Genomic DNA, 23,486 nt, shown 5'->3' on the forward strand with positions numbered 1-23,486 from the left:
TTATTAGTAATCGTAAACTTCTTTTGTAGGGCATTATTGATGAGGGAGTTATCCAAGAAATAGTGAAGGCTAAAGGCGGGACTAAATGCAAATATTATGATTATGACTATCTGAATGACCCTCATTGCATTAGCCCTAAAAAGAAGTTTTAAGGCCTATGTCCCTCTTGTGCGTATGGAGATGATTTCCACTGTGTGGTTTTTGTAAGCTTGGAAGATGACTCCAGTGGGAAATACATACTTGTCCAGAACTCTTATGGAGCTGAAATGGGATGTGGAGGATTTTTGAAAGTTCGAGCAACTCAGAAGACCTTGAAAGCTTTAGGAGTTCTTCTCGAAGAAGCATACATTCCGGTTGACCGTTATATCAGCAAAGACGCTATTCTTGCACCAAAAGCAATTGAGGTAAAACCCTTCACTTGATTACTTGAGTTTCATATCTTTAGTATATCTGTGAAAATATGGTACTTAAATATTTGAACGTAGACAACCTTTTGATTGAAAAATAAACCGTTATCTTAATGTCTTACAACAAATGCGTGCATTTTAGAGTATTGTAGAACTAACTCTGCATCTTATCATTTGATGATCAGCATGTGCCTTTTCATATTCACTTAATAATAGTGTGTTTTTGAAATCTTATCGCCTTTCAATTTTCTACTTATCAAACTTGCATCGTAACAAAGAATCTTAGGTTGTGTACTCATTACAATTAGTTTTAGATTAGAGACTGCAGTTGAGCCTAGATGTGTGTGCACTCACTAAGATCTTATTTTGCTGATAGCTATCAAATGAAACTTTTTGGGCCATAATACAAAAGAAATAATTCAAAGTCTTTGTCTCCCTTTCATGTTCATATATTTGGACACAGTTTGTTTTCAAACATAAATTGTAATTTGGCTGGCTTCCATTATCTTGTTGGATTGATTGTGTTTTTCAGGCATTTCTTAAAGGGGTGCGCTTGAATCGCCCTGCTGGAGATGTAGGAAAAGAAGTTGTGAAGCTGCCTAGGTTTGTCAATGAGACCGCAAATACGACTATCTTGTTAAATTTCATTGATATTGCGATGACGTACGTCTCTGTTCCATTAAATTTGTGGTATTAACATGATTTTTGTTTTATGATAAAATTATTTTGTTTGGATAGTGATGTGCTGTTAATGTTCATTTTATTAACCTCACTGACTTTCCAAATATGTCCTTTGAAATTATAGTATGTGTTGGCACCCTGAACACTTGAAGAAGTGGTTGCTGGACGGAATTTTGTTTTTTTTTTTTGGCAGTGGAAGGATAATTTTTATTAGAGAAACAAAACTTTACAAACACAAACACACTTACAAAGCCCACTGTGTGGGGATAATGCAAACAAACAGATGATAAACAAAACAAGTGGAAACAACCCATCATTATCCATCCAAGTAGCAAACCCTCCAAGGGAGGAAAGGACAGCAGCATAAATATAACCAGCCACCTGTCGACTAGTTAAGTGACCCAGAGACGTCACAGTACTGTTTGCCATCGGAAAATTGGAATATACCCAGTTCATCCCGACATCGGAGCACCACCACAGGTTTAGCCCAATTGCAGACCCAACGGAGAAGGAAATAGCTGGTGCTAACACCGCCACAAACCGATCCATTGCGTGATACAGAGATACCATGAGGAATGCAACTAGTGAACACACGAAATCCCATGCAGAATCCAACAACCAAATCTCAAAACCAGACAAAACGCCATCGAACACCATCAGCAGATCACCAGGCAAGAAAATGCCAGGCGGAACGGTAACCAAAGAAAACATAAAAAAGAAATAGGAATCGAGAAAGGCAGCAGCAGAATCGCTGACGTGCCGTTGTAAGACATACGACACAACACCGAAGTCGGAGCACCGAACCGGTGAACATTCGTTGAAAAAACTGATTGGTGAGGGAGACGTGCACCTGTTGTGTGAAGAAACTGAGAGTTGAAAATTGGGAGAAAGGTAGGGATATATAGGTAATCTGAGATCTATAGAAGAGGAAGATTTGGGTGATCGGATAAAGGAAGAAAACCAAAGGGAAAAGCAAACCTGCCACTGCCGGGGCAGAGAGATCAACCACGAAACGGGTCGGGATGAAAACCACGGAGGGCCGGGTTTAGCTGAAGAGGAAGAGAGAAGCGAGAGCCTCTCTCTCCTAGGACTTTCTTTCTTCTTTTATGTCGGATGGTTGCTGGACGGATTGAGTGCAATAGGATTCATTGATAATCAAAGACGATTGGTGATCAACAGAAAAGTTAATGTGACAGAAATTCGAACCGCATTAGATCAGTATGTTGGTGAGTGTCTAGCTTTGATATTTTTATTTACCTGGTTTTGTGATTCTCGTGTTCCACTGATTACAGTGCTTAATCTTGACACTTTTTTGTAGACGACTTTGTCACATGCCCTGAATGTAGAGATACAAACACATAGCTTTGGGACGGGCGTATCATATGCTTGCATGTAAGTGTTAGATAACTACTTCCTCTTTGATTCATTTTAAGGGCCCCTTTCATTTGTAGAAAGTTTGTCATAATCTGTACTTATTTATTGTAGTGTCCGTGATGAAGACCAAACATTTATGTATGTCCAGAGACCGGATGGTAATCACTCAAACTTGTTCTTCTTCTACTAGTATGATCAATACACATGTTGATTCATAGATGGTGTCCTATAGTTCTGTTAGTATGGGTTCAGATATGAGGATGTGGGTGATATGGTGAAGCACACAACATTATTATCAGCACACTAATTTCATTCTCGAGTACTATGAAGCATGATCAACTCTTCTAGTTCTTATTTCCATCACCAAGGCCAATTTCAAGCTCTTAAAGAGCGAAATAGTTTTCAAATGAGGTATTTTGGAGCCTATATATGCCAAAAAGGCCTTCAGACGACAGAACAGTTCTATCGTCTGAACGAACAAAAATATGTCGTCTAGTACGGTGTCGCCTCTTGGGGGCATCAGACGACATAAAAAAATAAAAGTCTTGTGTTGTCTGATGAGTTTTGCATTTTGGGAACATTGTGATTTGTATCTTTAAAAGCATTCAAAAAACAGTTTTGTATTGTCTGATAAACAAAACAACCACAGTCTTTTTTAAATACTATTGTGTGAAGCATATTTGCAAGACTTATTTGTGTGGTCTGAATGCCCTTAAATAAGAAATATGAAGACTCGTATGTAGTGTCTTCTCTCATACAACAACAATTAAAGGTTGTGCTAATTTACTTTAAATGACAATTATATGTGGTCATAAAGAGCATCAGAGGACAATTAAGTGTTGTTCTAGGGTAGGTTTGTATGACATTTAAGTGTTGTGTGAAAGGTTTTGAAATCATACGTATGTGATGTTGGGAAATGGTTTAGACAATAGATATCATATTCTTTCTGTTATGTCAGTCTCATTACAACGACAATTTACTGTCGTTTGAGGTTATTAAGACGACAAATATTTGTGGTTTGAATATAAAAAGGACCACTAATAGTACGTGTTTTATATTGTCTGTGATCAAGTCCAATCACACTTATTTGTTGTTGTTATACGCTTTAGCCAATACTTTCATCTAACTTATGTTGTTGTTTTGCCTTTTAGACTACAATTTTCTGTTGTCCCAATGCCAAAAAGACAATAGACTTCTAATTGGTTTTTGTGTTATTTGTGTGTAGCTGCAACCACACGTTTTGGTGTGCTTTTGTTGTAGCTTGCAATTTGAGACAACACATTTTAGTAGTCCCCTGTTACAATTGGTATGCATGCATTCTAGAAATTAAAATTGGCTATTCCTGAAACCATAAACTCCACATTCAAAATCAATCATTGCAATTTCCATTAATCCATCATTGTCTCATGTACACAAACCTAATCATCAGCATCAGTTCTAAATGGCCCATATCTACTAAACTGGGCAACCAACTAAACACCATGGCAAAATAGCTAGCAATATTGCAATCAAAATCTGGCCTATATATCAACTATGCATGTTCAAAAACCGATGATACATATCTCCAACTACTAGTTAACCTACACACTAGTTATCTTTGAACTTAAGAACATACTTTTCCCACTCTGCCCGGACAACATCAACATTCTCCATTGTGTAATAGTGATTTGCTTTTCTTTCCCACTGCAATGACAACAAGGACATGCAGATGCTTAGTTATAGATCACAGTGGATTAATCCAATAAATCATTATTACAATAGATTAGTTGCAGATTACCTTAGCATTCCACTCTTGATTTTTGTCCTCCACTATATCCTTCATGTAATGCATAATCTAATATCCACAAGTCTTATCACCAATCTGCTCCGGAATGCCCTGAAACAAGGCAATATTTTTGAGACAGAAAGGAAACTAACTTGTCTCTACTATAAATGCTTCACTATGGCATTCAGCAAAAAGAAAATCCATTATAAGAGTATAGAAATGGGACATCCTATTTTAATAGCAGTATCGACATGACCGATTTCTTTTTTTGACACAAAACTGGGATATGGTCAATTATCAATGAATCATCCTAGTAACCTAAACTGTGAGTAACTAGTACAGCAAAAAATGCTATCTGGAGTTCAAAACTAAAAAAATAACACATACAATTACAGAAGCAAACTAATATTACATTTGAGAGAACAATATTACCTGTGGAGCACATTACGATCATGAAGATATTTCAAGCCACTCAAAATCTGCCTTGTGAACACAGAGACTTAAGAATCCCTCAAGAGATAATTTGAATAGAGACTTTCAAGTGATCCTTTTGTTACAAGCTCAAGTAAGATGTAGAGCTTAGTCTCATCCTATAACTATATTTTGAACCATAAAAAGATCTTAGCAGACCAGCAAATAAAAGCCTATAGAAGCAGGCTCAAATTAAAGACTACTTGGCAATGAAAGGAGACTTCAAAATTTAATTCAACTAGATAGCGCATGACAACAATAGATTCATGCACACATGGTATATAAGTGATTACAGGCTTCAACTAATGATTTCATAAGTACAGAGAAGAAAAGAATAGCAGTCCTTACATCCACAGAGGCAAAGTTGATCGGCATATATACTATGAGATGTACAAAATATAGGATCCCAGAAGAATATATGTATCAAAATTTAACAACTGTAACTAAGCTAAACTATTCCATTGCAGCAAAAACAATAGAAGTTTAAAATTTAAAAATTATAAGAATGAGCAATATTTACACGGAACTCACAATTAGTGTACAAACCAAATGAGTTCATTCAATAACTTAATTCAATATTGAGACCTTAGAAAATATAGACACTCCAATAAGCAAAACTATGATTTCTATAGAGCTCTCAGAACAAGCCCCTCTTCCTTACTGAACAAAAAATCTATCTCTTAAAGAGTAATAGAAACTGATGTAGCAGTTATCAAGTAGCTTGGAAAGAATTCATCTAAAAACTCTACATGACAGAAAAACAGTTGTTGGTTGGTCCTAACTCTTAAGATATATATATATATATATATATATATATATAAATAGATAAGGAAAAACAAAACACATACAAATACCTATGTACAAAGGACTAACCACAGTCAACAAGAATAGATTGTAAATACTAAATGCAAAGTGGTGCTGGGTCCCAAAATGATATAAGAGAGTCTAGAAAATTCAAAGTCATTACAAAAGTTGTACTTCTTACTAAGATAATTTAACAGGAACATAGAAGAGATGCAAATCAAGGAAGCAAGGAGCATACCTTGTTTGTACCAAGATATTGAACAATGTTGTCATGTTCAAACGCTTTTATAGTTTCTTTGATAATATATATATATATATATATATATATATATGGTTGTCACAACAATTGGGTATTTGGGCAAAAATTCAATCATTCTAAGATCAGGACTTGCTCCAATACCCCAGAAAGAAAAAGAGAAAACATATCAGGGCAGGGTTGGTCACAGCAGAAATAGGGTGAATGCAAAGGGTGGGAATAGAGAGTGGGACAGCTTCACACCCCTGACAACGATCTACCTTATGCGGTCATGCCACATCCCAGAATGAGGTATCAGGAGCAATCAAGTTTGACCTTAGGCTTCAGGAGATGCCAAGCCTATATATATATACACACATACATACATACATACATATATATATATACAGTCCCGCTACGGTGCGGACGGTACGGATTTTCGGTTTTCCCCCACTTTCTGATCACATTTTCACATCTTAATCGTTCAGTTTTTAGGTCCTAATGTATAGATCACCTCTGCAAAATTTCAGCCAATTTGGTGATCGTTAAGACATCGAAAACTGCAATTTACCATTATAAATACGAACGGTTCCGGTTCGACAGATTTGGTTCGTTCGTGTAAATTGCAGTTTTGGATGCCTTAACGATCACCAAATTGGCTGAAATTTTGTAGAGATGATCTGTACATTAGGACCTAAAAACGGAACTGTTAAGATGTAAAAATGTGGCCGGAAAGTGGTCGAAAATAGGAAATCCGTACCGAAATTTCGGTACGGACGTCCACACCTGAGAAAAATCCATATATATATATATATATATATATATAAACTGAGAGTAAGAGATAGCGAAAAAGTTGATACCTGCTTAAGTTGTAAAAAACTCTGCTTTCCCTGGCTTCCTTGATCGAGTAATGAAACCTCCTTTACAACAAAAAAGAATCCATCACTGCAATAGAATAAATGGAGAGTGAAAACAGACAAGAAAAACATTGTTTAATCCATTCCCATACTCGTTTTATCCCTTGTTTTCTTTTAACTTTACATGTTTTGGCTAAGAAATCTTAAAGCTTTGAGCCAACGGATCAAGGAAAATCAAAAATCACTTAATTTTAACAGATAAAGAACTTACAAAACCTTCTAAGAGCACAGCAAAAAACAAATTTAGGCAAGATGGTTTGAAGCAGGAACTAGGTATATAAATCAGTTATGAGGGGCCAGCAATAAAACAAAAACAGTGAAAACTAAGTAGAAAACATTTTTGGACCAAAAAATAAAAAATAAAAAAAATAAAAAAAAGTAGAAAACCTTTGATGCTAAACACCAATACCAATTACCAAACAGTTCATTCATCAAAAGAGTCGTCAAAACGTCAGTCCTTTGTTTGACGAACAGCAATTATCACATGGAAAATATAAGGGGTACGGTCCTTAAACAAACTCTGGAAACTACAAGAACTCAATAAAATCGTAGTTGAACACTTGTATTACAAAAGGAAGACCTTATCCACTGCAATCGATCGTTAACAGAAAACTCTCAATAGTTTCTCAAAATCCCCATCATTTGATATAATTTATTTCTTAATTTTCAGATAAGTGTTCTAAAAGCTAGACTTATATAGTAAAATTCCTAAGGTAGTGGGATTGGCGAATACTTTATATGAAGCATAACAAATTTGATGAATATAAATAGGCCTACGGAATTCGTATGATCATACTACACTAGTAACTGTTGGTTAAATCTTCCGACAAGGTATGACTGAGTAACAGCTATGAGAAAAAGGTATGATCAGAAATGAAATCCTAAACCGTGTATGGCTATTCCAGATGTCAAAAAACTGCTATTCACGAAGCCCTATGTTTCTATTCATTAGCACAGAACTTCTCAATAGATTCCTAGTTTCCTGCCACACTATAGGGATCGAAGTTCCTTTTGTTGAATTCAAAGCAACTTAAAGCATGCAAATCAGGACAGCCATGTCTTCAAAGTAGGAAATACTGGAGTACAATGTTCAACATTCAAAGTCTTCTTCTGACTGAGGTTAGTTCAAACTAATTTATGTAAAATCCTAATCACCACCAACACAGGGACAGCAATTAAAACACAACATGTGAGCAACTTTTTCAAAGTTCAATAGCAAGAAGAAACCCATCTGCGAGCAGCTAAAGACTTAGATACCCAGCAAAGACACTTTGGCCATATGAATACAGCAAGTAGTCACTTACTCAGTAAAGCCTTCATAGACAGTTCCATAGGAACCACTTCCCAAAAGCTGATCCCTTTACCACGAAGACGAAACACTACGTCTGAGCTTCCCATTCGGAGAAAACACATTATGGATTGGTTGCACCCTCACAGCAATACCAACACCATAATTATCACTATCATTATTGGACGGAGATGAGCTGTAAGACACAGACTCAGCCAAGTCATTGCCCTTCGCTAACCTCACTTCATCTCCCGCTTTACTCCCACCACCATTTGCTTCACTCACAAGATCCTCTTCCTCTGAAGAGCTGATGATTCATTATACATCGAAATAAGGTGAAACTTTCCAGATCATTTGTTAACTAGCAGAACAGAAACGTATCAAAATTTCACGACATTTGGAGATCAGTAAGTAGGGCAATACAAAGCTCAAAGTTAACAGATCAGCAGATTTCTCAGAAAATTCAGCAAAGCTGTTTTAACCACAATATGAAGTTTTGATTTTAAAGTTGGTTTGTTTTAAGAGTAAACAAGAGAGACACAACAAAAAGAACTAGCTTACAAGCCAAAACAATAGCTACTAGATTGGAGAGTAAACAAGGGAATACAAAGAGGATGCATGAAGCATTACAACCCCATTTGGCTTTTCATATCCCAGGTAGTAACTAAACTAAACCATCTACAATCTAGTTAGATGTTTGGGGTGTGACTCTCTGCTTGTCAAATTGCACTTAAAAATCGCAGAGGAAAACGTTCCAACACAATCACACCAATTACATACCAAATCAGAATCAAGCTAGAGAAAAGTTTGCTTTCCGTACCTCAAACCCTTAGCTTTCAGCAGCTAATACAGCCAATAACTGCTCCAACAAATCAATTTCCAATTGCTAACACCCATTTTGTATTTCACAAATCCAGCCACCTATACCAAATTTACAACAAATCACACCCAAACTCCTGGAAAGACTGAAACATAACGAACTTACTTGAAAAGATACGAAATTTGAACTTACTGGAGATATCTGCATACAAAGAAGGATTTCAGTGTTCTCCACCAACCACTTACAGGCACAATACTATTCGTAGAAATAAACAACATAATCCCAAAGAAGATTCAGAAGATTGTGCATGCTATTAAATCAAAGTAACAACAACTAATAATCTTCAGTCCTAACTAGAAGTAATATTCTATTGGACAACAACCTTTCCTCTAAGTAAAATTAGAACAAGGATGTCGAAACCCCAGAGTACCAAAATTAATAGAATTCTAAAAGGTAAAACATAATTGAAATCACATAAATTGGAAACAAGTTATTATTGAAAAACAGAATAAAAGAAAAGCCACTCCCCCAACTCAAAACAAACCGAGAATAATCAAACCATCCAAGCACACCAATCCCACAATCAGTTCATATGCTCAAGGCAATAGAATAATCGGACCACCAAATCCTCAACTCAATTTTCACAAATGAATTACTTGATTTGAAAAGTAATAAGTAACACATAACAAATTCACAAAGCCATGAATCTTGACCAAGCATCAACAGAGCAATAAATAAATTCAAGTAAAATTATAAAACAGAGGAGTCAGCCACCTAAAGCAAGACAACCATAGATACTAAACAATCTGAACGGAAACCCATCACTTCTGAAAACTTCCTCCCTTTGCCTTCTCACAGTTCAGTTTCAAAAGCAGCAAAATCAAACTCCCATTCTCATTCGTTCATCCTCCTTTTTCTTATAACACTCAATCGATCCCCTCCCTTATGTTTTCTTTCTTCTTCTTTTTTTTCCTCTTTTCATCTCCCTCTTCTCTCTTTTCTTTTCCCTTCTTCTTCCCCTTTCATCTGGTTTCTAACTCTCTTTCTTTTCTATCACCCCAAACCTTCTTATCTCTTTAACAATTATCAAGCAAAAATAAATAAAACAATTGATTAAAACATAATATATATATATATATATATATATATAACAGAAAGTTTTAACTAAAGAAAAGTAAAAAAATAATAAGAAATTTAAAAAGAAACTAACCCAAACACAAAAACACAAAAAAGCTTCAAAATTGGGTGCAGGATAGCATACTTACACTGATAAACAACAATCTAAATAGGACCATAACCCAATTTTCTTTATTCTCAGAAGGAAACTATCACTAGATTACTGAGATACACAAATACCATTCCACTGCTGCACTAATTCAATTCATTGGGCAACAAAATAGACCATAAAATTATTTGAATCACCAAACTCAATTCAGTGTTTGGTAGTTCAAAAAATCAACCATGCTTATCGGGATGGTGTCCTCCCCATTCTTAATATGCTATTAACAAAATCAGTTCAAAAGTCTACAAAGGACTAACCTTGCTACAATCACACCAACCAAGCCCCAATGGTCGATATAGCAAACCAATCTTTCTTGTAGGGAACTCTTATGTTGGGTCTTGATTGCTTCGGGGTGAAAAATCTGAAGGTATAGATCTGCAAAACAACCGTGTTTCAATTAAACTTACCAATTTCATATATTGAGAAAACAAAACACATGCATTAAAAACCCAATAAAAACGAAATTGAACGAAACCCAGATCATATAAATCCCAAAAAAATTGACTAAAGCCAGCACCTTTCTCAAAACAAAGCTTCAATGGTGCAGTCAGGCTTCGAGGACAGAGGGAGAGGGCTAGTACTAGCGACCGTCCATGAGAGATTGTGAGAGAGAAGACGACGACTCACTGAGTGATTGACTTTGGATTCAAGAAGACACCAAGTAAAGTCATTGAATGCCGCCGTTTCGCCGCTGTCGTCTATCAAGAAGGCTGAGAGAGAGAGAGAGAGAGGTCTGGGTTTTATGTAACCGGAACACTGAACGGTGTTTGTTATTTTGACGAGGATGAAAGGCACCCCATCCCCAAATAGAAAAGAACCGAATCGAAATTAGCTGAGAGAGAACCGAGATCGGAGAGAGCTGAGAGAGCTAAGTGAAAAGGAGAGAGCGAGGCTGGTGTTTTAGTTTTCGCGGTTTCTAGGTCGAGATGAGAGAGCTGATTGATCGACTGAGAAGGACAAAAAGTGACTTAATTGCGAGGGATATGACATAAGTCAAAATTACTTGGGAAATTTTAAAACAACCCCCACATTTAGACAACATTTAAATGTTGTCTGAATGTCACAACATATTCCAGTCAACTAGGGCATATGGCTATTTGAGAGGGAAAAGAATTCATCAACTTTTGGATATCCCTCCAAATTTGAGATAGGAAATCACCACCTTCTACAACTACATAAATGTGTTGTCTGAATGCTAACCATTTATCCAAATTTGAGATAGGAAATCACCACCTTCTACATCTACACAAATGTGTTGTCTGAATGCTCACTATTTTTCCAAATTAAACCAGTATGGTTTTAGTGTATATTCAGACAACAGAAAAAAAAAATTATGTCGTCTGAAAAACTCAGACGACATAAAACAAAACTTATATCGTCTAAAGTGTGTCGTCTGAAGGCCTTTTTGGCATAATGCTATTCTGCTGCTATGACCTTTTGCTCTCCCAAGTTACCTTCAAGCCAAAGCTTACTGTCCCCGAATGTCAGCTGCTCCTATGTATGCCACTAGCACTGCTAATGTCCCTCGATACACTTCACAAATTGCCCACTTTTCTTAGGAAACCAATTGCATATCACATACGACTCCACAAATAGATCTGACTGACCTGCGAAGCATTTGAGGTTGGAAGTTAGTAAGCTTGGGGGAGGGGATCCCTGTTGAGTGGTTAAACAAGGCTGATAAATAGGAGATGAGAGAAAAGTTTCGATTGCTTTGATGCATTTAACTGGGCTGCAGAGGCTTGTTATATGTTTAGGCATGAATTTCCTAATTGATTTGGTTTTGCTGAACCATTAATGGGGTAATTTGGCTAGTATAATATCCAAATTAGTGAGGGAGGTTGGGAATTGGGCTAGGATTATGCTAGGTGACCTAGAGGAGTAAAGAATGAATGGAGTAAAGGAACTCAAAATGGAGGTAACTTCTTATGGCATGCTACTTTTGATTATCATCATTACAAATTTATTTCAGTAATGCTCAGATTGCTTGTGTGGGTTGATTATGTATCTTGGTTTATTCAGATGGATTCATATTATATCTGTGAAACAAGTTTAAGATAAATGACTGATGGGTTATCAAGGGTTATACATTGATTGTATGTACTGTTGATCCGCTACTTTTCAAGTAGTTAGTCATTAGTTCCTTACGCATTTCATAGATGGCCAATCTGTTCTGCTACTTCGTGTAGGTGCATGAAGCTGCTACTGCAAATGGAAGGTTTCGAGGTGCAGAAACCGTTGAAGATACAAAGGAAGAAGAGCTATTGAAAATGATTATGTTTTCTGTAGGATCTTCTGTTTCCACTAATATCTCCACACCGACATCGGCTCTTGCAGACTATCAAGGTGGTTTTACGGTTAGATTTTCAGTCTATGTTGGGTTTCTGTTTGGTTATGCTTAATAAAACCTGTTTTTGCTTTCGGATTTTGTTGAAACAGAAGAAAAGAAAAGAAGAAGGAGGAGGAGGAAAAGAAGAAGAGGGAGACGGGAAGAAGTTGATGCTCGATTTGAACAGAAATTGAGTAGACTGATCATCCCAGGTATTCTACGATCGCTTCGAATTTGTTTCATTTATTTTTTGTCGGTCTCTCAGCTTTTCAACCATCATACATCACCGTTTTGGGTTTTGGTTTTTCATGTTTAAGAAATCAATCCAGGTAGTTTTCAACTGACTTGGGTTTGGATTATGTAGGGGTATTGTTCGTACTCCAGTTTGGGGTTTGATTGATTGATTGGAGGAGGTTGAAGGTGGGTTTTTGATTTTGGGTAAAATTTCAGAATTGTGGTGGTTTTTATATTTTTTTTATATACCTGAATGGCACAACAGTTTTGCTGCAGAGATAGAGAGAGATTGGTACAAAATTTTCGCTTTATTAGTTTGGATTTTTTTTTTTTGAAGCTTGGTTTATTCATTATCTATCTACTTTATTTTGCTCATTAGCAAAGTGAATGAGCAAATCAGACACTAAAATCTAGATTTGGGCGATAAGTGAAGTGAAGCTTTTGTTTGTGTATTTGATTTTACTATGATTGTTTCTTATACTCCAATGCAGGTGCTTCATTCATTGGTCAATCTGAATAATGTCAATTTGCAAGGAAACCATATTGCTCAAAAGCATAAAATAGCAAAGCAGGTATTAGTCGATCTCTTGCCTTTTCTTCTCTGTATAAACAATTTGCAGTGGAGCATATGTGTGCCATTCTGTTTATGATTACAGTTTAATCTCCAATTTTTGTAATGGCAGTACTTCAATTTTTGGTTCATTGTCCTTTTACAATCACTATAAGAAAAATAGCCGCTTCTATTGTCACAGGTCAAGTAGCTAGGACACTTAATTTTTGAGTTAATTTCCACGTTTCCTTTCTCCTTATCAGCTTTGAAGGATTTTGGTCAAGTAACGAAGAGATTTAGTTTTGCGAATTTCAGGTCTTGCTTTATCCTCACTGTTTTCATTTCTGTGTCTTTCTTTTATTTTCCTCAGATGCTATCAGATTTCAGCACCATATGAGAAACAAAGAATTCTTTGCTGTGCCATGAGTTAGATTATAAAAATCTGTATCTCAAATGATCATCAGTATGAACCAAGAAAAAGGAAGAGCTTGAGAGGGTAGGTTGTTCACACAAGTTTAGCTAGAGCATATTTACATGCAAATATAGGAGCAGATCCATCAGGAGAGAACTTGGAATTGGGCAGCGCCATTCCTAGGACCAGATGCATTAGCTATTTATAATGCCTATAAAAGAAAAGCACCTCAGGAGTCAGGAGTTAGCAGCCAAAGTAGAAATGGGAGCTAATATATATAACTTCATTATCCTAATCAAGATTTTAGTATTAGGACAAGGTAAAGAAAAGACAGCAGGAATACAGAATAATGCAGTCAGGACTTTAGAAAGAATTCATATTACAAACATAGCTGATATAAGAATTTTCACTCAGTACTTCATGCATTATGCCAGTACAGCATAATTAACCTTAGATAAAGCAACTTCAGATAAGTACCTTAATAGATTACCTGGTTCTATAGAAGAATTCCTACGAGCTGAATGGGAGGAGGCTTTAACCAAGCCACGACCCCTGAGAGATGGTATACATGGTATAGAAATAAAGAAAAATCTAGGAATACAGTTTGTATTTAATATCCTAAAACAGCTTTGTCAAAATATTAGTATTCAGAAAGCACATGATCCTTTCTGTAAATATCTTATACAGTCATTACCTTTCAGTTATAATAAGAAGTACTCTAAGAAAATTAAGACTTGGAGTGTTTATTGTACTTTAGGAAGTCTACATCTTTTAGAAAACAGTATAAGCCTAACAAACATTTTAGGAAACGGCAAAATAATTTTGAAGACTCTTAAGAAACCAATTAGATGTTTTATTTGTAAGAAAATGGGACATATTTCCCCTAACTGTCCAGATAAAAAGAAGGAAAAGTTTAAAGAAAGAGTTAACATAGTAATGAAATTGGGGTTCTTCTTCCAGTTGGCTAGCTTGGATTTGATGAATTGAGCTTTACAGTCTATATTAATAATTCTCAATTGGATTTTTTTTTTTTGTTTTTGTTTTAGTATCTGCTTCTGAACATTGTTGTTCTGTTGGGTCTTGCTCCTTTTCTATATATGATTGTTAATTGTTACTTCTTTAATTGGTCAAAAATTAGTGAGATGAAGAAAGGGAAAAGCTGGAATCTTAGTTGGTTTGAATTAAAATATAATTGATTAGTTGAAGCCGAAAATGTTAATGCATTGAGCTTATACCAGTTTGCCTTTTTCTATCTTCATATTGAATGTACAAAAGCATGTGTGCATATCATTACAATATAAAAACTGAATTCAAATACAACATTTCTTTTATCTATGACTCTAATATAATTGATTTGGAATTTATTATCAACGAACTTACATATCTTATCTGCCAATTTCAGCTTGAAAAAACAATGAAATCTACTTTCATTCTTGAGATACAAGCTTTTCAGTACAACTTCAAAATGAGAGTCCATGTATCAAGAGTATCGAGACCAAAGAAGTTCAATACTGACATATATGAACTCTATTGTCTTAGTTGACAAAAAAGTAACCACTGTTTTTTGAATCAATTCCAGCAACAACTTTTCCTGACCAACTCCAGCGTCTAATGCAGCTGCAACTGAGGCAATCAGCTAGAGCATTTTGTGCAACTGTGATTGGAGCAATCACTTTTTTGAACAAGCTCCAGCAATAACCTTCGCTAGATTAACTGAAGGCCCTTTTGTAAAACTAGCATTTTTGCAGCAGCTCCAGTTGAACAAGCTTCAACTAAAATGTAACATCTATAAAAACTGTTTGATACTTTAATAATATGTAACCATGTTCCTTTAATATTTCATCATGCTAATTCATTTACAAGAACAAACTCCGCAGCAAAGCGCGGGAAGAATTTCTAGTCTTAGACGATTCGGTATTAACTGTTACTGTTATGGCTATGAATTTTATACATTTAGTAGCTTATGCTTCGACATTGTGTTGGCAATTTATTTCTTTTAAAACTTGCTGGAAATCATGAACAAGAAAGATCGTCATTAACAGATTTTCTCCAATTGTTATGAATGCATACTTTAACAAAAGATGCATGTTTGCTTCAAATTTGACCTGACCTGGATGAGGTTTGAAGAGTTCAGTTACCAACATAGGCATTCTTTGCTCCTTTTGTTTTTTTATCTTTTATTTTTAACAAAAAAAGAGAAGAAAGTTCATTAATTCAAGAGATTACCAGTAAGGATCATCGTAACTTCTCAATTACTCGTAATGTAGAACCATTATCCGGAAAAATGACGATATTGAACCTAAAAAATGTAGCGTGCCGTTGTATGGCCAAAGCCCTGCTACTACACTAAAAAGAGAGAACATATAACCTTGCTACTACACCACCTCAAACCAAAACAACTGAAAAAATGCTACTTCATTACTACTAAAACTTAACATCAAAGCAAAACGATACAACTAAAAACACATAATTCAATAAAGCCAAAAGAAGTATAGAGCTGCTACTACACTAGCCGAGACACTGAAATGACAAAACTAGAAAACCTGCTACTGCATTTACCGGAAATCTTTTCATGAAACCAAGGTATGGATCCCAAAACGGAGAAAAGTAAGAAAAAGGACGATGCAGATGCCCAAGTGTTAAACTACATAGCTCCTCCATCGTACAAAAATAACAAGAAGAAATATCATAATCCGAATCAACTGGACACAGGAAGGACATCACAATTCAACTTCATACTTTGAAAAAGGAAATCAGTAGTCCAAAAAGAAGAGACTATTAACTAAGGGTGTAGATGAATAGAACCCTAGAGAAAACGAGAAGAAGATGATTTCCACTGTTTCTCTTCTTCGTTCAAATAGACGAAGACAAAATGATTCTCTCTCTCTCTCTCAGTTCCAACAGGACTTGAAATTCAATTATTAGCTTATAGCGTGTATGCACACTCTTTCATTCTAGTCTATGACTAATCATAGTCGTTATGGGCTTCCCATTGAGTTAATTTCCAAACGTGGTGCCGCTGAACTCCTACTCCTACAAATCAATCTGTAGCAGAGCAACTAAATGTCTGGTTTTCAAAACTTGAGAATCTTTTATTATGTCAAATCAACCGTACAGATCTTGTTGGAATGACAATGGGATGAGTTGCATGTAACGGGTGAAGAGCAGATTCATTCAATTGTAACATGGAATTCAATAACAGTATAACAATTAGAAAGGCAAAAATCATTTGGCGTCGATCAAATTATAATCTTTGCAGAGTGATAATGATCCACAATCCCCTAATCCCAACTGTTCCTCAAGATATTAGAAACATCTTTGTTCATATAGTGACATACTACAAGTCATAGTCGAAAAATAAATATAACCAATAGTGCACCGGCTAACTTTGTGAATACCCCCATTGTTTATCTTGGCTCGAACTTCCTTCTCTTGCCAAATGTCGGGACTACAACAAAAGAGATATGATAACACAAATCCATCAATGTATTTATAGTATTACCATTGATAGGAAATTACTATGTTATTTACTCGTCATAAAGCCTGTTTCAATCCCCAATTACTATGTTGTTTACTCGTCAATTTGCTGTAAATAAATACATCAACTTCTTTTGAAAAATATTGATTTCTCAAGCCATGTATAAAATGATAACATGCCCATAAGTAGTTACCTCTACTAAAGCTTGGTCCCATATAAAAGATCAACTAAACAGTCCGCGCCAACAACAAGATCGAATGATTTAAGTGTCATAGGTGAATTTCGAAAAGTCATCTTAACAAGTCTTGCTTTGTAAACTTTAATAACACCGGAATCAGCTGCTTCTAATGTTATATTGTGGATAGTGAACACAGCATCTCTCTGGTAATCAGCACTCCCCACTCTCACAAGTTGCAGTTTGGCATTCTAAACAGAGAAGTTACAACACCAAAGTTGAACAATATACAGAACCACTAGCATGAAACTCCTTTCTCTTCCCCCCGGGGGGAGAGAGAGAGAGAGAGATGCATACGCTATGAAAAACAAAACATTTTCCTATTTTAGCTAAAATTACAGAAAGTTATGTCAAACCTTTCGCTCGTTGAATTTTTCCAGAGCTAGCTGGGCAAGTTTTATAATCCGGGAATGATGCATGGGAAGATAGAACGGCTGAGGAGATGAATGGTACCGAGGGCCACGACGGCGCAGTGAAATCTGAAGAAAGAAATGACAATGTGTGGGTGTGAGAGAGAGATACCACAAATAGGAAGAAAAGCAACCCTGATAGTGTTCCAGTAGATTCAATACAAAAGAGTTAGTCACCCGGTGGGGGAGTCATCTTGTCAAATCCAATTGTTTGTATTAAATCATTCACAATTCAAACAGAATGAAACAATAAACTAAGGTTAAACATGTAAAAGTAAAAAGCAGTAGATGCATCGGAATGCCATAGTACCTCTACAACACTCTCGGGAATGGAATGTAGCCACACAGAATTTCCAGAACCAGGTGTTGTAGTTAGCAAAGCATCCTTACATTTGTGCATCGGGTTGAATGATGTGCTCCAAACTTTAAAAGCCCTAACCAGGATATCTCTCTTGTTACTATTCATACTCCCCAGCGTTCCAAGCACAGACCGAAGAGTCATTGCCATGCCTCCCAAAGTTATAACAATTGCCTGATCAAATTCCAACCCCCAAATTAGTTACAAACAAATAAATTAATCCAAAAATGTCCAATTTATATATATGTGTGTGTGTGTGTGTGTGTGTGTGTGTGTGTGCAGAATTCCCCCAACAAAATACAAAAATAAACAAACTAGAACTAGCTTTTGATCTAGTGGTATTTGTTTCCACAATGTTTAATCATGTCGTAAGTTTGAATCACCTTCCCTATGACAAAATAACTAAACTGAACTACAGGAAACTAATCAGGAGAGAACAGTTGGCTTTAAAATAAGTTCGCAAAAAAGGTTTAGACGTAAAGAACGAAAATCTGAACCTGCATGATTAATATTAGAATTCATATAAAAAAGGGGGCCTCCGGTAGATGCAATCGGACACTTTGGTGTCCAACAAAAAGAATCCTTCACTTCAGGTTCCATACCATCAGGTCATCAGAAACTTTGGGGCATCCACCCAAATTTCCATCCATTTCTCCATTTGGCTGATGTGGATTATGAGTCCCCAATTTTCAATGGCATGGATGTCAATATAGTGCAACATGGCAGTATACTAACATCAACATCATCAAAAACTGGGCTCGGCAGGCAGACACCACACAACTGCAATAAAACAGAGAAATTTGAACGGATTCTCCAAAATGCCTCACGACTTGATAGTATGACGGATCCCAAAGTGCTTTACATATTGAACAGTAGTACAATGAGAGTAACTTGAAACAAAAGAAGTAGTTTCTTACTCTTAGTATTGCCGTCCACTAAGTGACAATCTATACAGGTAGTGCTTAAATGAACTAAAACCGTGATTTCACAAGGTTCCCTTGTTTATAAAATAAGAGAGGCAGATGACAGTGCAGTGGCATAACCTTCTAGAGTTGTGGTTTTAGTTGTATATTTACCATCAATGTGGTTTTTTGATACTTGACCCCTATAAGAAATTTCAAATAAGTTATTGAAAGCATGTCAGCGAAATGAAGAATCAAATCTTTAGTGCGAGAAAACCTGGCAAAATCTAATCACAGTTGTGTGGTACATTGCAGTGTCATCTCTCAAACTGAGAACACTGAGATCATGCACATAAATTTCTTTACTTCTTTCGTGTAAAAAATAATAATAATAATAATTGCAACCATATAACGAACCGCAGACAAAAAAAAAAAAACAACCGCAGCCCTCAATCGGGAAATTCACAATTTCATAATGAGAATTTCAGAAAAGTTTCCGGCTAGAGTTTGGCATACCTGGGACTTGACGGCAGGTAATTGCTCCAGTGAAGCTGGAGGAGCTTCCCTAAGAAGAGGAACAGTTGAGATTGTAATTGGTCATCACAAAATTAAAAATAAAATAACCCAGAGCAGTATGATTTGTGTCTAGAACCAAAATCAAACCTTGAAAATTTAGACCGAGCAGGAAAAGCAGCAGCGGCGAGTTGAGAGAGGGCTGATGGATGCACCGAGAAGGATGAAGGAGATCTAATTTTAAGGAGTTTAAAAGACTAAATTACCCCTTTTTTTTTTTTCTTTTTGAAAAGGGGTTTAGGATCCAGCCCCCGTCCTGTTCCGTTTATTATATTTGTTTGAGCCCAAAAAGTATTTTTTGGGCTGGACCCTTAGAGTAGCGCCCCATACAAGGAACAAGAAACAGACCTAGCAAGGGAATCCTGATGGAATCCCTGCGAAGCCATGCAAAGGCCCAGTAAGTCAGACGATACGAAACCCACATGGAGTAATCATTATATTCTTCGTCCACGAGGAGGTCAGGGAGTGCGGTGCAGCTTTGCTCGCGGTAGAATAAAGGGATTAAGCATGCGATGGGGTCCGTACACAGTTGCAGAAGAACAGGAATATAGCATTATGACTATATTAGTGCGCTATTAATGCGATGTGCTCGCGGGGATAGGATTAAATATATTATCCCAGCTAACCACGTCCAAAAGGTATTCAGCTTTGCCTATATTCTAGCAATATTGGTGCGCCACTATTGCAGAAGGGTTCACCAACAGGCAGTAAAGAAGCATATCCCGCGTTCACATCCAATGGGCACTCAGCTTGGCCTATATTCTAACAATATCCAAGCCGGCTGATAATTATTAATTATCAGCCCACTACAGCTACCAAGACCATTAAGGGTTTTTGATTTGTTTCAAGGCCAACGACTGTGGCTTGATGAATATGCAAAGTAGCCTATATATAGAGGCTACAACGAAATTACAAAGACGGCCAATTCATCGACTAATCTCTATGATTATCCAAGCCTCTCCGGAGCAAACAACCCTTCTCTTCTTACAGGTGACCACACTCTAGTCCCAGTCTCCACGGGAGCCGACTGTCAGTGCCACCGAACCCTCTGTCAACGTACATCTGTCCTAGTCTCCTCGGGAGTCGACGATAGTGCCACGACCACAACGGTTACAGAAACCAGCCAAGCAAGGGTAACGCCCTCGCAACCCAGCCAAGCTAGAGTCATGCTTTAGCAAGATCTCAATACTTCCCGGTGATATTCGCTCTGCTCAATCTACAATATTGAGTATCGACTGTGTGAACAAGAAGAAACTTCAACAAAGTCCTCACCACGAGGCACAAAGAATCTCGCGACGAGGTTGGTGCTCTCCTCGTCTACAATCGCTCGACAGAAGTCAGGTTAAGGGACATCCCCGACGATCGCACCCGAATGGTGCTGGCACGCCCAAGCAAGAAAAGAGACTGTTGACTAGCTACAACAAAAACTGAAACTAGAGCCGAACATTTTGGCACGCCCAGTAGGACACAATCAGAAGTGTTTCAGAGCACAAGTGTCATCATTGGGAAGTCAAACGATAACCCTTACTAGAAGGTGTACGTCAACTGCCCAAAACATAAAGCCTCTAGTTACAAGCCACACCATCATGTAGATTGTCGTGGCCTTTCGGAAGAGCAAGTAACTCAAAGATTTTCTTTTGACTCGCCACCATCTGAGATGGCAACCGGAAATTTACCGTCCATCTCTGATAGCGGAGACTCTGCAACATCCCGAGCAGAGGCGGTCGAGCAGGCTACTGACCATTCCAGTATGGTTGGAGCAAGTGAGGCGGCCGGGGAATATGTTCCTCTCCCTATACCAGAGGATGCAGACATCCTGCAAAAGATGGCTATCATGAAGATTAACACTGAAAGTTTCATGGAAGCATCAAGGCGGAAGTTCGTGCTTGAGAGTCGAAAGGCTCTTCAATGGTTCTAGCGAACGGACCGGATGATTGAGCAGCGGCTTCAAGACTTTACAAGCCGAATACACACAAACCACGAACAACTCGTGGAAATGATCTCTGCCCAAGCAGTCCAAGCCACAAAAGTCGCTACTGAAGTAGCGGCCATTAGAACTGAGGGATTGGCTTTAAACACGCAGGTAGCCATGCAGAAGGCTGAGCTAGACCAGGCCAGAGAAGTCATGAATAGGACGTTAGGAGATCCTAATGCTATTCTCGGCTCTTTGGGTCTAACTCTCGCGACTGGCAAATACATACCGCCAAATATTCGAGAAAAAGCTAGCTGTAGCGGCGCGGCAACTTTCATTCCACTCGTCGCATCTGCCAAAAATAAGTCGAGCGTTCCGATAACCGGCGAAAAAGACAAAAATACATCGTCGGTTTTGCAGAAGAGAGGGAGTTTGAAGATCAGTAGGGAGACAGTCCTAGAGCCTACCATAGCTGCCCAGTACGACAGCGACGGATATGAGTGCATATTCGACGAGTCTATAGAGGCTCGAGAACGGACTGGTATGGTAGGAAATCTACCAAATGTCAATGTGACCGCGGGAAGTCAAACGGTAGCAGGCTCCACATCCCAGACGCCAGCCCAGACTAAGACGGCCCACATAGGTGGAATATCATTGGTCAGCCAAACTTCATATGCTACACCTTTGAATCAACCAGCGGGCGAAACAATGGCCTACACTCATCCTCCTCCCGACCCAGGGTATGTAAGGAGAGAAGAGGTAGAAGCTATGATCAGGGCCGCAAACCAGAGGCCTAACTTGGAAAAGGCCTATCACGGGCCTTTCCCACCGCACATTATGCACTCACCTTATCCTAGGGGATATAAGAACATCACGTTCTCTACTTTCTCGGGAGAGGAAGTCGAAAGTGCCGCAGTCCATTTGGTCAGGTTTCGAGTACAGCGTGGCCAATACCAGAATGATGATAGTCTGAAGTGTAAGATCTTCGCCACTTCTTTGTCGGGGGCTGCTTTTACCTGGTTCACCAAGCTGCAACTAGGATCAGTTGCGAGTTGGCCCGCAATGGAAAAGTTGTTCAAAGAAAATTTCGGGACTATCGAGCCTGAAGTAGATCTGGCTTCACTTACCCAGATGGCTCAATAGCCAACTGAATCTGCTGTCACATACCTTCAGCGTTTCCAGATACAGAAGGGGAAGTTGAGCGTGATTCTACCGGAGAACGAACTGGTGAAGTTGGCAATCAAAGGCTTAGAACCTCGCCAACGCAAGAAGCAGCATGGAAGCACATTCAGCTCCATGGGGGAACTAATCACAGAAGTAGGAAGTTTCGAGCACTTGCTCTGAGAAATGGACGCTATGAAAAACGCCTCGAAAGAGACATACATCCCTGGGACACGCCGAACAGTAGCTGCGCTTAGTCATCAATCAAGCTCCTATGATCCTTACTACAGGAGCGAGGAATCTGGCGTAATAGAGGCTGAGGAGTCCGAAGAGGATGAGGTAGCAGCGCTGGAGCTCACTGGGAAGAAGGCAACAGCGATAAAGCAGCTAAAGTTGTGCAAAGAATCGGTGAAGCTCAAATCGGTGGTTTTCACCAAACCAGAGTTTGCAAGTTATACTTACGATGCGAACGAAGCGCATGAAATCTTGGATGAAATGATCGCCGCAAAGATGGTGAAAACTGACTTCGGCCCATTTCCCAAACCAGAATAGCTGAGAGGGAAGAAATACTGCAAACTTCATAATATGTGGAATCATAATACAGCCGATTGTATTAAGTTGAAGGATCAGATCCAAATATGGTTAAATAACGGTAGTTTGCAAGTAGAAGCGCCGAAAAAGCAACAGCATTGGTAGATCTAGATCCCTTCCCAGACACCGGCATCAACATGGTGGACGTGGCATGGGGTGAAAAAGATCAGTAGAATCAAAGTCCAGACCACACGGCTAAGGATTTGAAAAGGGCTGGAGACAAAACTGCGAAGCAGGAATCCATGACTTGTTTACCCGTCGTCCTATGCTCACGATGCAAGGAAGAATGTGACACTC

The 23,486-nt window shown here is 37.9% G+C and overlaps 2 protein-coding genes across 2 annotated transcripts; one reads left to right on the top strand and one right to left on the bottom strand.

Annotated features, from left to right (window-relative positions):
- Positions 1-2,138: 2,138 nt before the first annotated feature.
- Positions 2,139-12,923, top strand: LOC112179716. The gene is made up of 6 exons (XM_040512041.1): positions 2,139-2,314; positions 2,407-2,480; positions 2,574-2,620; positions 12,234-12,390; positions 12,484-12,585; positions 12,738-12,923. Exons 2-6 carry the CDS (start codon positions 2,471-2,473, stop codon positions 12,767-12,769), a joined length of 348 nt encoding a protein of 115 aa, XP_040367975.1. The 5' UTR covers positions 2,139-2,314; positions 2,407-2,470; the 3' UTR covers positions 12,770-12,923.
- Positions 12,924-16,779: 3,856 nt separating this feature from the next.
- Positions 16,780-19,703, bottom strand: LOC112179276. Its single transcript, XM_024317645.2, has 6 exons — positions 19,616-19,703; positions 19,469-19,517; positions 18,003-18,224; positions 17,639-17,761; positions 17,241-17,473; positions 16,780-17,017 (listed from the first exon to the last, which is right to left on the bottom strand). Exons 3-5 carry the CDS (start codon positions 18,198-18,200, stop codon positions 17,246-17,248), a joined length of 549 nt encoding a protein of 182 aa, XP_024173413.1. The 5' UTR covers positions 18,201-18,224; positions 19,469-19,517; positions 19,616-19,703; the 3' UTR covers positions 16,780-17,017; positions 17,241-17,245.
- Positions 19,704-23,486: the final 3,783 nt, after the last annotated feature.

The sequence above is a fragment of the Rosa chinensis genome, chromosome 7, assembly GCF_002994745.2.
Source record: "Rosa chinensis cultivar Old Blush chromosome 7, RchiOBHm-V2, whole genome shotgun sequence".
Taxonomy (NCBI): Eukaryota; Viridiplantae; Streptophyta; class Magnoliopsida; order Rosales; family Rosaceae; genus Rosa; species Rosa chinensis.